This window comes from Chlorocebus sabaeus, chromosome 26, assembly GCF_047675955.1.
Source record: "Chlorocebus sabaeus isolate Y175 chromosome 26, mChlSab1.0.hap1, whole genome shotgun sequence".
Lineage (NCBI taxonomy): Eukaryota > Metazoa > Chordata > Mammalia > Primates > Cercopithecidae > Chlorocebus > Chlorocebus sabaeus.
In genome coordinates, this window is record NC_132929.1 from 54,530,817 (window position 1) to 54,547,815 (window position 16,999).

Sequence of the window (16,999 nt, forward strand, 5' to 3'; positions counted from 1 at the left end):
TTTTTAGCTTGAGGTGCCTCGGGATGTGGAGGCATCCCATGGGTACTAGGATATATACCTCCGGGTTTAGGAGATAGGTTTAGGTCACAGGCAGACTGGGAAGCATCAATATATTAACTAATAACTTAAATCAAAGGATGTATGAGATGGGCCAGGGAAAATGGACAGAGGGAGAAGGTGCAAGACCAGAGCCCTGGGGGCACATTTAATGTCCAATACTTTTTTTTTTTTTTTTTGAGACAGGGTCTTGCTGTGTTGCCCAGGCTGGAGTGCAGTGGTGCAATCATGGCTCACCATAGCCTCAACTTCCTGGGCCCAAGTGATCCTCCCACCTCAGTCTCCTGAGTAGCTTAGACTACAGGTGCATGCCACCACATCCAGCTAATTTTTAAATTTTTTTTTGTAGAGATGGGGTCTCACTATGTTGCTCTGTTTGGTCTTAAACTTTTCAGCTCAAGCCATCCTCCCACTTTGGCTTCCTAAAGTGCTGGATTTACAGGCACGAGCTACTGTGCCAATCAAGTGCCCAGTACATTTAAAAGCTGGGCAGAGGAAGAGGCCTGCAGAGGAGCCTGAGATCAAGCACCCTTAGGAGAAGAAAAGAAAGTAGAGTCTGAGGTCACAGAAGCTGATGGAAGAGTATTTTTCAACAATGGGAGAGAACCAGTCAAGATTGAGATATGTGAGATTAGAAAGTGGAGTTATGGCCGACCTTGGCTAAAGGCATTTCTGGCAGTGGAAGCCAGACTGGAAGAGGATAAGAAGTGGGTGGGGGAGAGCGAGTATGAGCAACTCTTCCTGGTAAAAAAAAAAAAGTTGCTGTCCACAGAAGATAATGCTTGGTAGGTGGAGAACATAGGGACTGAAGGAGCTGAGGCGGAGGGATGGAGAGGCTTAAGCACGTTAGGCTTAAGCATGTTAACTGCCACTGGGAAGAAGTCGGTAGAGACGGAAGCTATGGGAGTGTAAGAAAAAATTCATTCATTCAACAGTTGAGCACCTCCCACGCGCCCGATCAGTATGGCCGCCCCCACTTGAAAACACGCGTGTGGGTCGCCCACGTCTGACAAGTTAATGCAAGGCTTTATAGTTAGGTGAAAGCAGTTCTCCTTGAGCTCTTTTTCCTAACAGTTCCGATTCCGACCCTGACTCCAACAGACACCTTGTGGGAACGCACACACCGTTCGATCTCATGACCCCAACAGAAAACTTAAGGCCACAACTAAGTAACGGATCGCTGCCAAGGCCAAACTAGCCACGCCAATGCCACCAACGGAGCCTCCCTAGCGCTCCGCCCCCGCTCGCGAGAACAGGGGAAACGGCGCGAGAAATCGCTTTCTGGTGAGCTCCGCCCCTTCTCTTTCTTTGTTTTCCTGTCCGACGATCTCGCGGGAGTTAGGCGACAAATCCCGCGAGCGCAGACCCGGGGCTGGCTCTGCGGCTCTCGCGATATTTGCGAGAGCCTGCTTCCTTCTTTCCTCCCTTGCCAGTCCGCCTGTCTTCCTCCCCCTCTTCCCTGCCCGGCCTCCCCCTTCTTCCCCCGCTGGCCCCCTCCCCGCAGGGATAATATGGTCTCCGGCGATGGACGCCCCAAAAGCAGGTCAGTTTCGGGCCTCCGAGCTGGGTCTGGCAGTTGGAAACGCGCGCTGTCTAGGCGCCGAATTCCTTGCTTTTCTCGCCTGGAGTCGCTCGGCAGGCGCCCAGGCCCTGGGGGCTCGGGTTGTGCTCCCCTCAGGGCCTGCCTGCTGGGCCGCCCTGTGAGCCTAGGCCGCGGAAGCTGGGGCTCTGGGTCCTCACCCTCTTGCGCGACCCCCGCAGGGCGGGCCGCCCCACCGCTGGCCTTGACCAGCACCCCTCTGTCTTCGGTGGCCGCTGCCTGCTGCCAGCGACTTCCTGGCCCCCGTCAGCAACGCCAGGGGCAGGGAGAGGCCCACCATCTTCCCCTGCCCGCCCCCTCGTTGGCGAGCGATGAGGGCGGGGGCCTGCGTCTCCGTGTTCGGGTTTCACGCAGCTAGATGTTGATTCCACGGTCCAGCCTCAGGCGCCTCAGTCTCTCTGTGCCTCTGGAAACCGAATGAGGGGCAGTCAAGGTTGAACATTGGTCAGTCAGTTCTCCGACCATTTATTGCAACGCTGTCTCCTCCCCCGTCCACCTCCCTCTACAAAAAAGAAAAGAAAAGAAAAAAAGACTATTTGTTCTGAAAATGGGCTGTGCTTATGTTTTCTCCTTTTGGATGAAAGCCTTAACAATGTTGAGGGTCCTGCCCACCCACCGCTATGAGTCTGCACAAAAGATCTGAAGGTTCTTTTCAACCTCAAGGCTGCCTCCCCGCCACTGCCCCCTAGAATGTTGGGAGCTGAGGCACATTCAAATGAGACCTCTGGATCTTTAACTTTGTAGTTCAGCTTCAATTCGTGCAAAACCAGAAGGACTTGTCTCTTTCGGGGAGAATATGCTAATTTCCTAGATATTCTGTTACTTTTCAGTACTACGCTCTGGTAAGGACTTAATTGAGAAGTTTTTTTGTTTTGGTTTATTGAATGCTCTCTAAAAATCCGTCTTTTGGTTTTTATTTTTAATCAGTCCCTCTAATGTTAATTGTGGAATTCACAAATTCCTGTCTCTGCAGTTTTCAAGACATGTCTTTCCAAAACGTCCCCGTGGATTATTTAAATCATTCTTATTGTCCCTTTCCAGGTTTTCTTCGTTACATTTCAGGAGTGAATTATCTTACTAGTTTTTTCTTGACAAATTATGGTTTAGAGCTGTGCTGTCCAGTGTGGTGGATACTAGCCCTGTGTGACTTTAATCAAAATTAAATAAACTAAAAATTCAGTTCCTTAGGCACCGTAGCCACATTTCAGGTGCTCAATAGCCACACGTTGCTAATGACTACTTTACTGGACAGCTCAAACGTAGAATATTTCTACCACTGCAGAAAATTCTATTGGATAAAGCTAGTTTCCAGGTATTTTCACTTGACTAAGATATTTTGTGGCTGCGTTTAATGAAAATATATATTTTTTTTCAGGATACGCCTTTGAGTACCTTATTGAAACATTAAATGACAGTTCACATAAGAAGTTCTTTGATGTATCTAAACTTGGAGGCACCAAGTATGGTAATGTTGCTTTACATTTTCTTGGATTTGTTTAGTCTCTAATGATGAAAATGCATTTGTCAAGCTGAGCTGAAGAAATTTTAAATGTATTTCCACCGTATTGTAACAGGTACACCTACACATACCTATACCTTTTTAAATACTCTTGAGACAACTTTTGTTCAGGGAAGATGTAGGCCCATACCTTAACTTCTCACTTAAAAATCTAAGTTAATTAAGGACTATTTTTTTTCCTCAAAGAAACCAATAATGCAGTTTTCAAGTTTTTGTGAAGACGGGGGTCTTGTTATGTTGCCTAGGCTAGTCTTGAACCCCTGGGCTCAAATAATACTCCCGCCTCTGCCTCCCTAAGTTTTGGGATTATACATGTAAGCTACTGCGCCTGGCCTAATGTGATTTTTAGAAGAACCTGACTGACTATATTCTACACCAATTAAATGTATATTTTACTTTCTCTTTTCTTGTTTGGTTTTTTTTTTTTTTTTTTTGAGGCAGAGTCTTGCTCTGTTGCCCAGGCTGGAGCACAATGTCATGATAATAGCTCATAGAGCCTTGAACTCCTGGGCTAAAGCAATCCTGCCTCAGCCTCCCAAGTAACAAGGCCTACAGGTGCGTGCCAACACACTTGGCTAATTTTTATATTTTTTGTAGTGATGGAGTCTTGCTGTGTTGCCGAGGCTAGTCTCAGATCTCAAGTATTCCATCTGCCTCAGTCTCCCAAAGTATTGGGATTACAGGCATGAGCCACTATGCCTGGCCTATTTTACATTGTCAAATGAACAATGCCCACATCTGTTCTTTCTACTGTCTGTTGAATAGGAATCACCAACAGGACCCCATTGATTTGAGTTGTTCTGAAGTATTGGGCGTGATTTGCCCCAACCTCCACACCTACAGTTTTGGCAGGCATTCTCATTCACCTTATCAAGGTCAAACCTTTCTCTGTGGTCTCAGAAGAGTGAATGTGGGTGACCTATAGAGCATTGAATGGAAGTTTTGGCTTACTGACAGTTGAGTAACTTTCTCAATTAGGCCAATAAAGAGACCTGTTTAGAAGACTGATTATTCTTTGTGAACTTTTCCATGACAGTGACATGAAAAGGTAAATTGAATGCCACATCTGTTGCAGTCAGTTTTGGAAGGAGCTGTAACCTTTTTTTTTCTTGCATTATTTAATTAAGAAGATTGTTCTTTTGATTTTTCTGTAGATTTTGAGGAATTTAAATATTCTTGACTGCTGTGTGTAATAGGTTTTGTGTATTGAGAAATACAGCTATTTTGGGGTATCTTAGAGAATCCCCATTTTAGAATTAGGTTGTCATTTAAAAATAAACAGTTTGCCAAAATGAGAGCAATATCCTTTACCTTGCATGTGTAGCTGCAGTGATTTGTGTTGATATGTTTGTTAAAGGAGGTTGTTCATTTTCTTAATGATGTATGTCTTTCACATTAATTTTATCCCTTCACTGATGATGAGTTTGCATTAATTTTGAAAAGAAAACAGCTAGATTGATTGTTTACAAGAACAGTCGTTTTATTTCCGTTTTACTTCTCCAAAATAATCTAGTGATCCTGGCTTGGAAGTCTCTTAACCCAGATTTTATAGTTTAATAAATTAAAGGAGCACATATGATGTTTTGAAAATTGAGTATAAATTCTGTGTATAATCTGTAGAAATGTGCTTACTTGAAGATGACCTATATTTCTCAAATTTAAGGAATCAGTAGGAAACTATCAAAAACAACTGTAAAATGCATTGAAAAGGAATGATTGATAATCTGAAAGTTAAATTTTCTCTGGGAAATAAGCTGTCATGGGAATTTGTACGTAACTGTACAGAGTACATGTGTACTTAACATAATTCCAGAATTACCAGTTTTTGTAACCATGATAAATGCAATAATAGAATACCTGTGAATATAAATACTTTCAAAACAGAAAGTTGGTTTTTATTTATGTGGGGTCAATACCCTGGTTTTTATTTTATTTTATTTTAGTTATTTTTTTGAGATAGGATCTTGGTCTGTCACCCAGGCTGGAGTGCAATGGTGTGATCTCAGCTCACTGCAGCCTCTGCCTCCTGAGTGCAAGCGATTCTCCTGCCTCAGCCTCCCAAGTAGCTGGGACTATAGGCATACATCACCACACCCAGATAGTTGTAGAGACGGGGGGGAGGTTTTACCATGTAGGTCAGGCTGGTCTCGAACTCCTGACCTCAAGTGATCCACCCACCTCAGCCTCCTAAAGTACTGGGATTATAGGAGTGAGCCACTGCGCCCAACCCCTCCTGGTTTTTCAATAGAGTGATTATTATGAGAGGTTATTAAGTAATAATTAAGTAATTTCCTAATAAGGAGTAAAATTTGAAGAATTGACTTTGAAAGAAAGGAACTTAGGTAGGAAGTATTTGGTTGTTTAGCCTTAGAACAAAAAATTCTTACTGCATTTTTGAAAGGAACAGATTGAATTGCCTCCTAGACATATCCCTACAAAAGACATTGCTTTGGTAGGCACCAAGGTTCAGAGCCAGTCTTCTCTGCCTCCATTCCACATTTTGATGCCTGCTAGGTTGAGAATGACTGTTGTAATGAGTAACAATTAATGAAGGGAATGGATTCTATTCCTCATAAATGTTGCAGAGTAAAGATAGTTGAGAAACATTGTTCTAAGCTCCATGCTAACTGTATTAGGGATGCCAACAGCTGCAAGGAACTGAAAACTTGCTGTCCAATGACTTTAAGAAATAGGAGTTTATTTTTCTAACGTAACGAAGTGTGGAGATGGGCAGAATGGGGCTGTGCAGCACCAGTCTCGCAGGGATCTGGGCTCGTCCTTTCTTCCCATTTTGTTTTTATTCTTTTGGTTGCACCTGCAGGCATTATGTCCGTGTTCCAAGCAGCTGGAGGAGCAAAACAAGAAGAAAAACCCTCTCCAGGGGCTTTTGCCTCTTTGGCCAAAGTGTCAGTGGCCACTCTTAGCTTCAAGAAGGCTGAAAGATGGAATAATCATGGTCTTCTATTATCCATGGGGGATATGTTCCAAGACACTCAGTAGACGCCTGAAACTATAGATAGTACCAAACCGTGTATGTCCTGTTTGGTATATATTTTTTTCCTATACGTACATATCTGTGATATAACTTAATTTATAAATTAGGAACAGTAGAGATTAACAATAGCTGGTAATAGAACAGTTATGACAACGTACTGTAATAAAAGTTATGTGAATATAGTCTTTCTCTTTCAAAATATCTTATCGTGCTGTTCTGCAGATAACTGAAACCGCAGAAAGCCATAGATAAGATGGGGTACTGTATTTTACCTTTACAGCTTTTACAATAGAGAAAGGAAAGGGAGAAGTGGTTGGGAGTGGGTGGTAAGTGAACCAGCCTAGTCTATCTGCGTTACCAACCTGATGCCTTCTCTTATTCTGACTTTAGAGTTCAACACAGATTATTTGATTTCTGCTTTTTTACTGCTATTTTATCCTTTTGCTTCCCAAATTTATACTCAAGGTACCTCTATGGAAGTGGGCACATCTGCGACATTGATTACATTTTGATCTTATATCATTTTGCTTGTGCAGAATCTTTTTTTTTTTTTTTTTTTTTGAGACAGGGAGGCTCGCTCTGTTACCTAGGCTGGAGTGCAGTGGCACGATCTTGGTTCACTGCCACCGCCATCTCCAGGGTTCAAGCGATTCTCGTGCCTCAGCCTCCCAAGTAGCTGGGACTACAAGTGTGTGCCACCACATCCGGCTAATTTTTTATTTTTAGTAGAGATGGAGTTTTGTCATATTGACAAGGCTGGTCTCAAACTCCTGACCTCAAGCAGCCCTCCTGTCTTGGCCTCCCAAAGTGCTGGGATTACAGGCGTGAACCACTGCACTTAGCCAGTTGTGGGGAATCTCTTTAATATTCTGGAGCTGGCTGTCTGGCACTCCAATGCGCTGACTAGAAACATGTCAAAATCTAGGTAGTCTCAAAATGTAGATTTTGAGTAACTCTTAAAAAAAAAATTATAAAGATAGGGTCTCACTGTCACCCTGGCTGGAGTGCTGTGACATGATGATAGCTCACTGGAGCTGCGAACTCCTGAGCTCAAGAGATCCTCCCACCTCACCCTCTCGAGTAGCTGATTTGGGTGACTCTCTTAAGTAGATCTCTGAATTTGAAACTATTGCTATTTTTAGGGAGAGGAAAAATCAGTGTTGTCTCCATGTATGATGGAGGACAGTCAACACCAGATAATTAGGATGAACAGCATAGTGGAAACATGAATGACTATCTCGAATGAAGGGGAAGACAGTAGAGAGACTGGCATAGCTGGAGTGAAAGGTAGTTTTAAGATAGTACCTGTTACTGGGCAACAGGGCCTCTGGTGGTGTAAAGCCCCCAGGCACCCTTCTTTATCTCAGGTCATCTCATTCACTCTTTCTTTTGTCCTTTCTGTCTGCTTGCTTTTTTAACCATAGTACTGCTTAGTCCTCCAGTAGAGCTGGGACTTAGTGTCCAAATCCTACCTTGCAGCCTTTGAAAGAAAATCCTGTATTTAATTTTTTAGGAGAGTTTTTATCATTTAGAAGAATCACAGAAAGACAAGAACATTGCAGATGGTACAGAAAGTCTCATTTTTATGTGTATACAAAAGTCTATGTAAATATGCTACTTTTAATAAAAATAGAGTATATGTTGTAACCCTTTTTTTCACTTAATATATCATGAACATCTTTCCATGTCATTGAATACAGGTATCCCTTGCCATCTGAATCTCTTTGGTTTCTCAGTCACGGAGCATGAGTTCAGGTAGAAAGGGATACCTGTACTTCTCTACAGCTTCTAATAGCTGCACAATATTGCCTGTGTGAGTGCATTATGGTTTAGTTAACAGACCTTTGAATATTGAAGCTGATAGTAACTTTTCTCTATAAAGCTTTGCATGTGCTAATACTTACTTTTTTGTGCAAACTTATCATTATATAGAATTGTTGGGTTGAAAGTATGTTATTCCCGCCACCCCATCACACACTTTTATTTTTATACTTTAACTATTTTCTGTTGATTCCAGTCTTTTATTTTTTATTTTTTGAGACAGAGTCTTGCTCTGTTGCCCAGGCTGGAGTGCAGTGGCACAATCTCATTTCATTGCATCCTCCACCTTCTGGGTTCAAGTGATTATTCTTCTCCAGCCTCTGGAGTAGCTGGGATTACAGGCCGATGCCATCACACCCTTCTTTTTTGGTATTTTTGGTAGAGACGGAGTTTTGACATGCTGGCCAGGCTGGTCTCGGAACTCCTGGCCTCAGGTGATCCACCTACCTTGGCCTCCTAAAGTGTTAAGATTATGGGCATGAGACACTGCGCCCGGTCTGGTTCCAGTTTTTACCTTGGACTGTAAGGAACAAAAACTCGCTTAAGTAAAAAATAGGTTGCAGTTTCCAGACATCCAAAGACAAAGGAAGAAAGCATAGTCAAGTTTCAGGGAACCAGAATTTCTAAGCCAGAGGCAGTATTCTGTTTGTCACTTGAAGGCTGCCTAGTTTCCTTGTTTTCTGTTGCTTTTTGAATATCCAGCCTTCCATCTCTACAGCTTACTTTACTTACTCATTTTTGTATAATGCCCAATATAGCCACTGCTGACCGTTCTTGTATGTTATGGCTGGATTACCAACCGGTTAAGACTGTACCTCTAGGTGACTCTTGTACTTGTTTTGTTTTTTTCCTCAGGGTCTTGCTCTGTTGTCCAGACGAGTGTAGTGGTTCAATCATGGCCACTGCAGCCTGGACCTCCTGGGCTCAGGTGATCCTCCTGCCTTAGTCTCCCAAGTGGTTGGTACTACAGGCACATGCCACCATACCTGGCTAAATTTTAAATGTTTTGTAGAGACAGGGTCTCCCTACGTTGCCTAGGCTGGTCTTGAATCCTGGCCTCAAGCAATCCTCCTGCCTCAGCTTTCGAAAGTGCTGGGATTACAGGTGTCATGCGTTGTATCTGGCTTACCTGTTGTTTTAACCTGTTTTGACTGCACTTGTCAGGAGTCTATTGCTGGTCCAGTTATCTTGCTGGTAGAGACACAAATCTGTTCATCTTTTACGTGGACTCTTGAAAAGACTGGGTTGGGTAAGCAATGAAATAGTTTGCTTGTAATTTGTACACATAGTACATAACTTTCCAAGGATTACCTTTACCTGACATTATCCTACTAGTCCATGTTCAGCCATATATTTATCAACCCTCCACATTTCAACTTTGCTTTTATTGTCAATTTCTATTCTAGATTAGGCCCTTTTGGTTCCAAGGAACAGACACTAGCTCCAGTGAAGAAGGATGTATTGTAATGATACAGCACAGCACTCTCCAGGCCAATGAAATGTGGCTGTCTCTCAAGAAAATGGTGGTGGCCCAGAATTAAGAAAGTTCTTTATTATTTTCTCTGAGGAGCTTCAGATTTCTACCCTGTTCCACTCTTTTACTTCCTCCACTTCACTATAGACAATCCCCCTCTGCCCACTCACTTTGTACATGGCCTCAAATGGCAACCTCAGACCCTAGCTTACCTCAACACCTTTCCGCTTCAGTCTCTCTGTGTCCTGATTACACCTTTCTGATAGGTGAATCTAATTGCCCCAGTGTCTCCTTTCTCACAAGACTTTTGGTCATCAGCCTGCCAGGGGATTGGCTTTTGCTTCGCTGCTGTAACCAAGGAGGCCACAGGCCACTGAGAACGGTAGCAGTTTGATAGGCACCACGAAGGACATCTGTTGTATTATGTTAGCAAATAATGCCAGTTTACATGCTTACCAGTAGTGGATGAAAAGAATATGTGTTCTGAACCTTGATCAATAGTAGATATTATTTTTCTTGTTGGCTCAATTTCTGTCGGTGAATGAAGCGAAGAAAAAATGTTTTTTCTTCTACATTAAATTGGGGGGTTTATTGTGAAGATTTGAAGGAAATATGAAAATTGAGGGGATCTGATTGTGTGGTCAGATCAGACTTTTTGTTCCCTTCAGTAGGCATGTGTAGAGCCCATGATTCTGACTGAGCTGATTTTCCCTATTTCTGCTTTCCTTTCTTTTTCTTTTCCTTTTTTTTTTTTTTTTTTTTTTTTTTGAGATGGAGTCTCGCTCAGTCACCCAGGCTGGAGTGCAGTGGGGAGATCTCGGCTCACTGCAACATCTGCCTCCCAGGTTCGAGCGATTCTCCTGCCTCAGCCTCCTTAGTAGCTGGGATTACAGGTGTGTGCCGCCACACCTGGCTGATTTTGTATATTTAGTAGAGACGGGGTTTCACCATGTTGGCTAGGCTGGTCTCAAACTCCTGACCTCAGGTGATCCTCCTGCCTCAGCCTCCCAAAGTGCTGGGATTACAGGCGTGAGCCACCACTCCCGGCCTAATTTTTTAAAATCTTTTATAGAGATGGGAGTCTCCTGAACTCCTGACCTCAAGCAGTCTTCCTGCCTTGGCCTCCCAGAGTGCTAGGATTACAGATGTGTAATCTAATAATGTGCCCAGCCCATTATTCTGCTTTTCTTTTTCTCTTGGTTCCTCTCTGTTTCCATCTGTTTTCTGCCTTCTCCCTAAGTCAAGTTCAAGGTATCACAGAACGAGACTGAGGCAGCCTATTAGACGTGGCATTTGTGCTTGGCTATTCCCTATGCCACTGGCCAGACTCTAGATTGGTTGTCTGTTGGAAGGCTGGCTCCAGGTCCCAGCCATTCATGACAGGGTGGCAAGGCTACCCAGAGCCCACCAGCAATTGGTGTAGAAGGAACTTTTTAGAAAGAGGGCTGTGGTATAGGCATTCTGAGGACCTGCCAGTACAGGTGAAAAAACAAAATCTTATGCGGGAATCTGTTTTGTATTCTGCTTCCTCAGACTCTTGTCAATGGCAACGTATGTATGTATGTAAGTATGTGTTTATTTGAGACAGTCTTGCTCTGTCATCCCAGCTGGAGTGCAGTGGCGTGATCTTGGCTCCCTGTGACCTCTGCCTTCCGAGTTGAAGTAACTTTTGTGTCTCTGCCACCCGAGTAGCTGGGATTACAGGTGCGCACCACCACGCTCGACTGATTTCTATATTTTTAGTAAAGATGTGGTTTCACCATGTTGGCCACGCTGGTCTCGAGCTCCTGGCTCAAGTGATCTGCCCGCCTTGTCTTCCCAAAGTGCTGGGATTACAGCCATGAGCCACTATGCTGGACCCAATGGCAATTTGTTCAAAAAGAGGGAAAAAAAAGGTCAGAGTTTGTTTATTTATTTAAAGAGACAAGGTCTTGTTCTGTGGAGGTCAGACTTTCTTTATTGGAAATCATCTCTATCCTGCCTGGTTCTGGTTAGAGACAGAAACACTTCTTTGCTTCTAGTCAGATATGGGCATGGGTGAGTCCTGTTGCCAGGCCTGATGTGATTACAGGGCCTTCTAGAAGGGCTTCCTAATCTTTTCTCCAGGCCCCTAGCCTTCAGCAGGGCTAGCTTTACCCTGTAGCTGTGCTGGCTGGTTCCTGCTGTGGTCTTCTAGCCCCCGTTTCCCAGTCTGGACTCCAAAGATGCAATCTCTTTGGGGGCTTTTGGCAGGCTTAGAGAACCTGTGGCTTCAGTCTTTCCCCCTTCCTTCAGGCTGATGGGTTTCTCTGTTACATTTAGTTATCTAAAGCCTGCTTACTAGAGTACTGATATTCCTCATGGGTAATTTCTTCACTACTGCTTGAACTTGGAATTTTCCATTTTTACCAATAACAACACCCTTTTACTTCACTCTGCTGCTTCATGGTAAGCAGGGAAGATAGTTTTAAATCTGCCGTGTGCAGATAATACAGATAAGGTTAAAAATCTAAGTAATGTGCCTAAGGTCACAAAATATCTTCTAGGTGAGGAAACTTAGCCTTAAACTCGTATCTTCTGATTTCAAGACCAACACCTTTTCTCTCCAATACCATACTATTTCCCAGTTTAATAATGTCAGTAATAAAAAAAAAAAATTTTTAAGTATTTGTTGAGTATGTATTTATCCACTTCTATAAGTTCTGTTATACACTTGGCCAAGGTCCCACAACTAATTGTCATTACCTACTAAGTGGTGGAACAGAAGCATGAACAAAAATCTTGATTCCAAAACCTATGCTTGTAAAAACCTATTACAGCAGGGATTGCAAGCTCATGCTTATAGGGACCAGAGAGGCAACATAAACAAGTGAAATGCTCTGCTGGGAATTGTGTGGCAAACAGGAAGGCACATGTCCTATATAGAGTAGGTGCTTACTAAGTTCCAGCGGAAGTATAAGGTTGGTATTGTAAAGTGTTCTGATTGAAAGACCTGTGGTTTTTTAAATGTTGGCAGTTAAATTTAAAATGTTAAAACTCTGCAGAACAAGGAAAACATGTCTGCAGGCCAGCAGACATGAGACAGAGTTTGTGACCTCTCTACTGAGAGATACACTTGATTTTCTAATCTTTGCAGCGGCTATTTAGCCTTGAATAGTAGAATCTGCAGTCTTGGGAGCCTTGATTTGCCTTTCATCAGATGCTTCCCATATACAATAGCAGACCTCAGCATTTTTTTTTTCAGAGCCTGAACCACCTATTGGATCTTCTACTAAGTAACTGATCAAAAGGATATTTATTGTTACCAGATTATTTCAGAAGTGGGATAACATGAATTACTATACTTAACCAGTTTAAATTACCAGCATCCTGGTTCCTCCGTGGTGTTTTTAATTACCTGTCCTTAAAGGGTTAGCTTTGTGGATTCATAGAATTCTAGAAATTCCTAATTAGAAAAGGCAGATGTAATCTAGTCCATTTTTTTTACTTGTTGCATGAGTCTCTCAACAATACCATTTAATTCATTCAGCTAATATTTATTGAGTACTTGTATATTTCTAGCAAATGAAAGATGGCTAAGATAGTATCTGTGCTAAAGAAAACACACGATTTAGTAATGGGGACATACAAGGAAAATATGCGTAAAGTACAGTACTATGTTGTAGCAATTTGGGTCTAGTCAGGAGATAGAAACCACATAATAGGTTAAACAGAGGAAACTTAATATACATAATTATTAACTATGATAAGAATAATTGTAATACAGAAAAATTGTATATAGTACTGTAGGGTTAAGGGAGAATACCCAAGGAAGGACAAACTTGGAAGAGGTTCAGAACTCACTGGAATAGGTGTGGGTTGGCTCACAGATAACAGAGAAGTATATTGGTTTTGGCCAGGTTGGAGCTGGTCTGGAGTTGCTGGGTAGGCAGTAGGCCACCCTCTGGAGTGCAGGCAGGGGATCTGATGATCAGGAACTAGTGGTGTGGGCATGCGTTGGCAAAACAGATGCTGGTTGGGGGCAAGAGCCCTTCAGAGCTCATAGGCCGTTTCGGAGCTTGCAGAAGGAGTGACGGCTCAATATGTGACCTTCGAGGCAGCTTACAGATGGAGTCCATGTGCTGTCAGAGCAGCAGGCCTTCTTTATGAGAGTGCCTCAGTCCAGGTACTGGCACAGGAAGGAGGCCTTCAGAGCGTACAGCTATATAGGGACTCTGGCTCCCATGTTGAGAGGGCTGTGGTGATATTAACACATTTGTATGTATTTGTATATGTGTGTGGGTGTGTGTTTTAATATACAGTGTAATGGTGTCCACATTTGGAAGTTCTGCATAACTTGATGAACTCTTATTTCTCAAAGACCAATAATGTAATGAGCAGACTGGTAGAAGCTTATTTCATTCAAATATTGCTCTGTTGCCCAGGCTGGAGTGCAGTGGCACAATCTCAGCTCACTGCAACCTCCACCTCCTAGGTTCAAGCAATTCTCCTGCCTCAGCCTCCCGAGTAGCTGCAATTACAGGTGCCCACCCGCCACACCTGGCTAATTTTTTGTATTTTTAGTAGTGACGGGGTTTTACCATGTTGCCTGGGCTGGTCTCAGACTTCTGACCTCAGATGATCCACTCACCTCGGCCTCCCAAAGTGCTGGGATTACAGGTGTGAGCCACCATGCTCAGCCTTCATTTACTTTTGAGAAACTTTTTGCCAAATATACACATTTGAGTAACCATAATTTGTCAGTTCCTTCAAGTGAAAAACTGTTCTTTGAAAAAAAATGGCTTAATTTTAGCTTGCAACTCAATCATACAAGAGTTTTTCTGCAGGCAACTGATGTACTTTGGTATTGAGTAGAAATGTTGTATAAATATATTTCATTTTTGTCACACAGAATATTAAGACTTGACCTCAGCAGTTGAGATTTAGTAAAATTAAGTTTTTCTGCTTCTTAGGGACATTTTTAAGTGAAACTGGTATTTTGTGTGATAATAAACAATACAAGTACTACAGGTTGAGTATCCCTAATCTGAAAATCTGAAATCTGAAACTTTTTGAGCACCGACCCTCAGAGGAAATGCTCATTGGAGCACTCTAGAATTTTTTCTTTTTTCTTCTTTTAAGATGGGGTTTCACTCTAGTCTCCCAGGCTGGAGTGCAATGGCACAATCTTGGCTCACTGCAGCCTCTGCCTCCGGGGTTCAAGCGATTCTCCTGCCTCAGCCTCCCTAGTAGCTGGAACTACAGGCGTGAGCCACTGCGCCTGACAGGGTTTCACCATGTTGGTCAGGCTGGTCTCAAACTCCTGACCTTAGGTGATCCACTCACCTCGACCTCCCAAAGTGCTGGGATTACAGGAATAAGCCACCACACCTGCTGGATTTTGGATTTTTGGATTAGGGATACTCAACCTGTAGTACAGTTTGGTGCCCCTGCTTTGAGTCCTGCTAAGGCATCAGCAGTTTAGGACCACATTTTGAAAATCACAGTATGGTGTTGGAGGCACCCCCTGAGGAACCTAAGCGAGAGATGATGTAGTGGTGATTTGGACTAGATTTAATGGTGATATTGATAGAAGACAAAAAGATGTGGGAGAGAGGCATTGAGGAAGATGCCTCATTGTTTTGGCATAAACATCTGGAAGGATGGTGGTGCTATTTACTACTCTAGGAAATGGAAGATGAGGTGATGATAAGGGGAATGGGCAGAAGGGAAGTCACTGAGTTCAAGTTTAGGTACTAGTGAATTTGGGAACATACCAGTATTAAAGTAAACATGTTCAGGAGGAATCGGGCATGTGGTTTTGGAGCTTAGAAGACAGACTTGGACTACAGAAAGTATTTTGGAATTATTAGTGTAGATGTAGTGATAATTGAAGCCATAGTTGTACTCCCTGGAGGAAACAGTGTAGAGTAAGAAAAAAAGTGAGTCTCAATATGAACTCTGAGGAACTCCTACATTTAAAGATCAGATAAAGGAGTAGAGGTTAAAAAGGAAAATAGGGCTACCTAGAAGTGTTAAGAACTATAAAGGCTTGACATGGTGACTCACGCCTATAATCTCAGCACTTTGGGAGGCTGAGGCGGGAGGATCTCTTGAGCCCAGGAGTTAGCGACCTGCCTGGGCAACATAGACCTCTATCTCTATTTTTAAAAAATGGAAAAGAACTGTAGAGGATCTGAAATTTTACCTTCCTTGAAAGTTAACGAATTAACCTGACGTAATTTCCTGTGTGTTGGCAGGAGGCACCTGACTCCTGGATCCAAGACAATGGATAGTTTATTACTCACAACAAAGCATTATCCTTATTACCAGTATTTATGTTGGTTTCCCAAGCTCCAGTTTCTACAGGGTAGTATTGAAGAAGGCCAGGTAACACCTGCACACACAGGGGTTGTGTTACAGGAAAGGAACTGTGGCTTAGGAAACCCAAGTCTTTTATAATGGGTAGTAAGCATGCCTGCTCTTTGCTCCAGAGCGAGACGCTGTCGTGTATTTGAAGACTATTCACTATATAGACATCTCTGAAAAAGTAGTCTGGAACAAAGGCAGTCATTGCGTCTGTTCACAAGTCTTGAAGAAATGTGAGATGGGAGACATGGAAAATTGTCTTCCAACAATATGTTAGAAAGAAAACTGGAAGATGGTGCTGTGGAATCCAGTAGAAAGAGTGTTTCAAAAAGGAGGTAATTAATAGCTCTGTTGAATATTGCTACAAGGCTGTTGGGACTTTAGCTAGACCTGCTTCATTGGTGTTTAAGGATAAAAATCATATAGATTAGGGCTAAGGTGAATGAAAGGTAGAAAAGTGGGCACTGAAAATATAGAGAATTTGAAGAAAGCAGTACTTTTGTTGTCAGTTGGGGCTAAGAGCTGTTTAAATGTTGATGGGAAGAAACCAACTGAATTGCAAACCAGTTTGCAAAAAAAGGAGAGAGGAAATGATGACTATTGGGTCCTAAAATGGTTAATGGAAATAGGATGCAAAACTCCTATAGAGAAGTTATCATTTAGTAGGAGGAAGAAGTCCGCAGCTCCCTTAACTGGTGAAAGGGTGAATTCAGAGGCAGCGAGGCTTGTGGGTATAGTAGGAGGAAGTTGAAAGGTAGGAACTGTTAGTTTCTGTTTATCAGTGGGGTAGGAAGTGGGGGTAGGTCCTGTGGAAGATAGATTAAATTTTAAGGAGAGTGGATGAAGATAAGAATTAATTGATGTGGAGTGTGGGAAAATAAGCAGATCAGAGAAGCATTAGGATTTCTGGGTGAATAGTGAAGACCTGATTGAAGTTATAATCATGTATTTACATGGGTACCAGTTTCTCTGCGTTGATGTTTTAGGAATTTTTTCCTCGTTGTTCTTCTTCAACATAAAACTTAAAACCACAACAAATTACCATTCATACTTGTTAGAATGGGTACTGTATAAAAGACAGACAATGACAAATGTTGGGGAGGATATGGAGAGATGGGAAGCCTCATACACTGCTAGTGGGAATGTAAAATAGTGCAGCCACTTTGGGAAACAATTTGGCAGTTTGTTAAAAAGTTAAACATAAAT

General features: G+C 42.7%; 1 protein-coding gene across 1 annotated transcript in view; it reads left to right on the forward strand.

The window, feature by feature from the left end:
• The first annotated feature begins 1,458 nt into the window (after positions 1-1,458).
• The window catches only part of IREB2 (iron responsive element binding protein 2), a 63,347-nt gene continuing 47,806 nt past the window's right edge, over positions 1,459-16,999 (forward strand). Inside the window, exons 1-2 of the mRNA XM_008015718.3 lie at positions 1,459-1,600; positions 3,033-3,122. Coding sequence (XP_008013909.1) covers positions 1,582-1,600; positions 3,033-3,122 — 109 coding nt within the window. The 5' untranslated portion in view covers positions 1,459-1,581. The remainder of the gene's footprint in view (positions 1,601-3,032; positions 3,123-16,999) is intronic.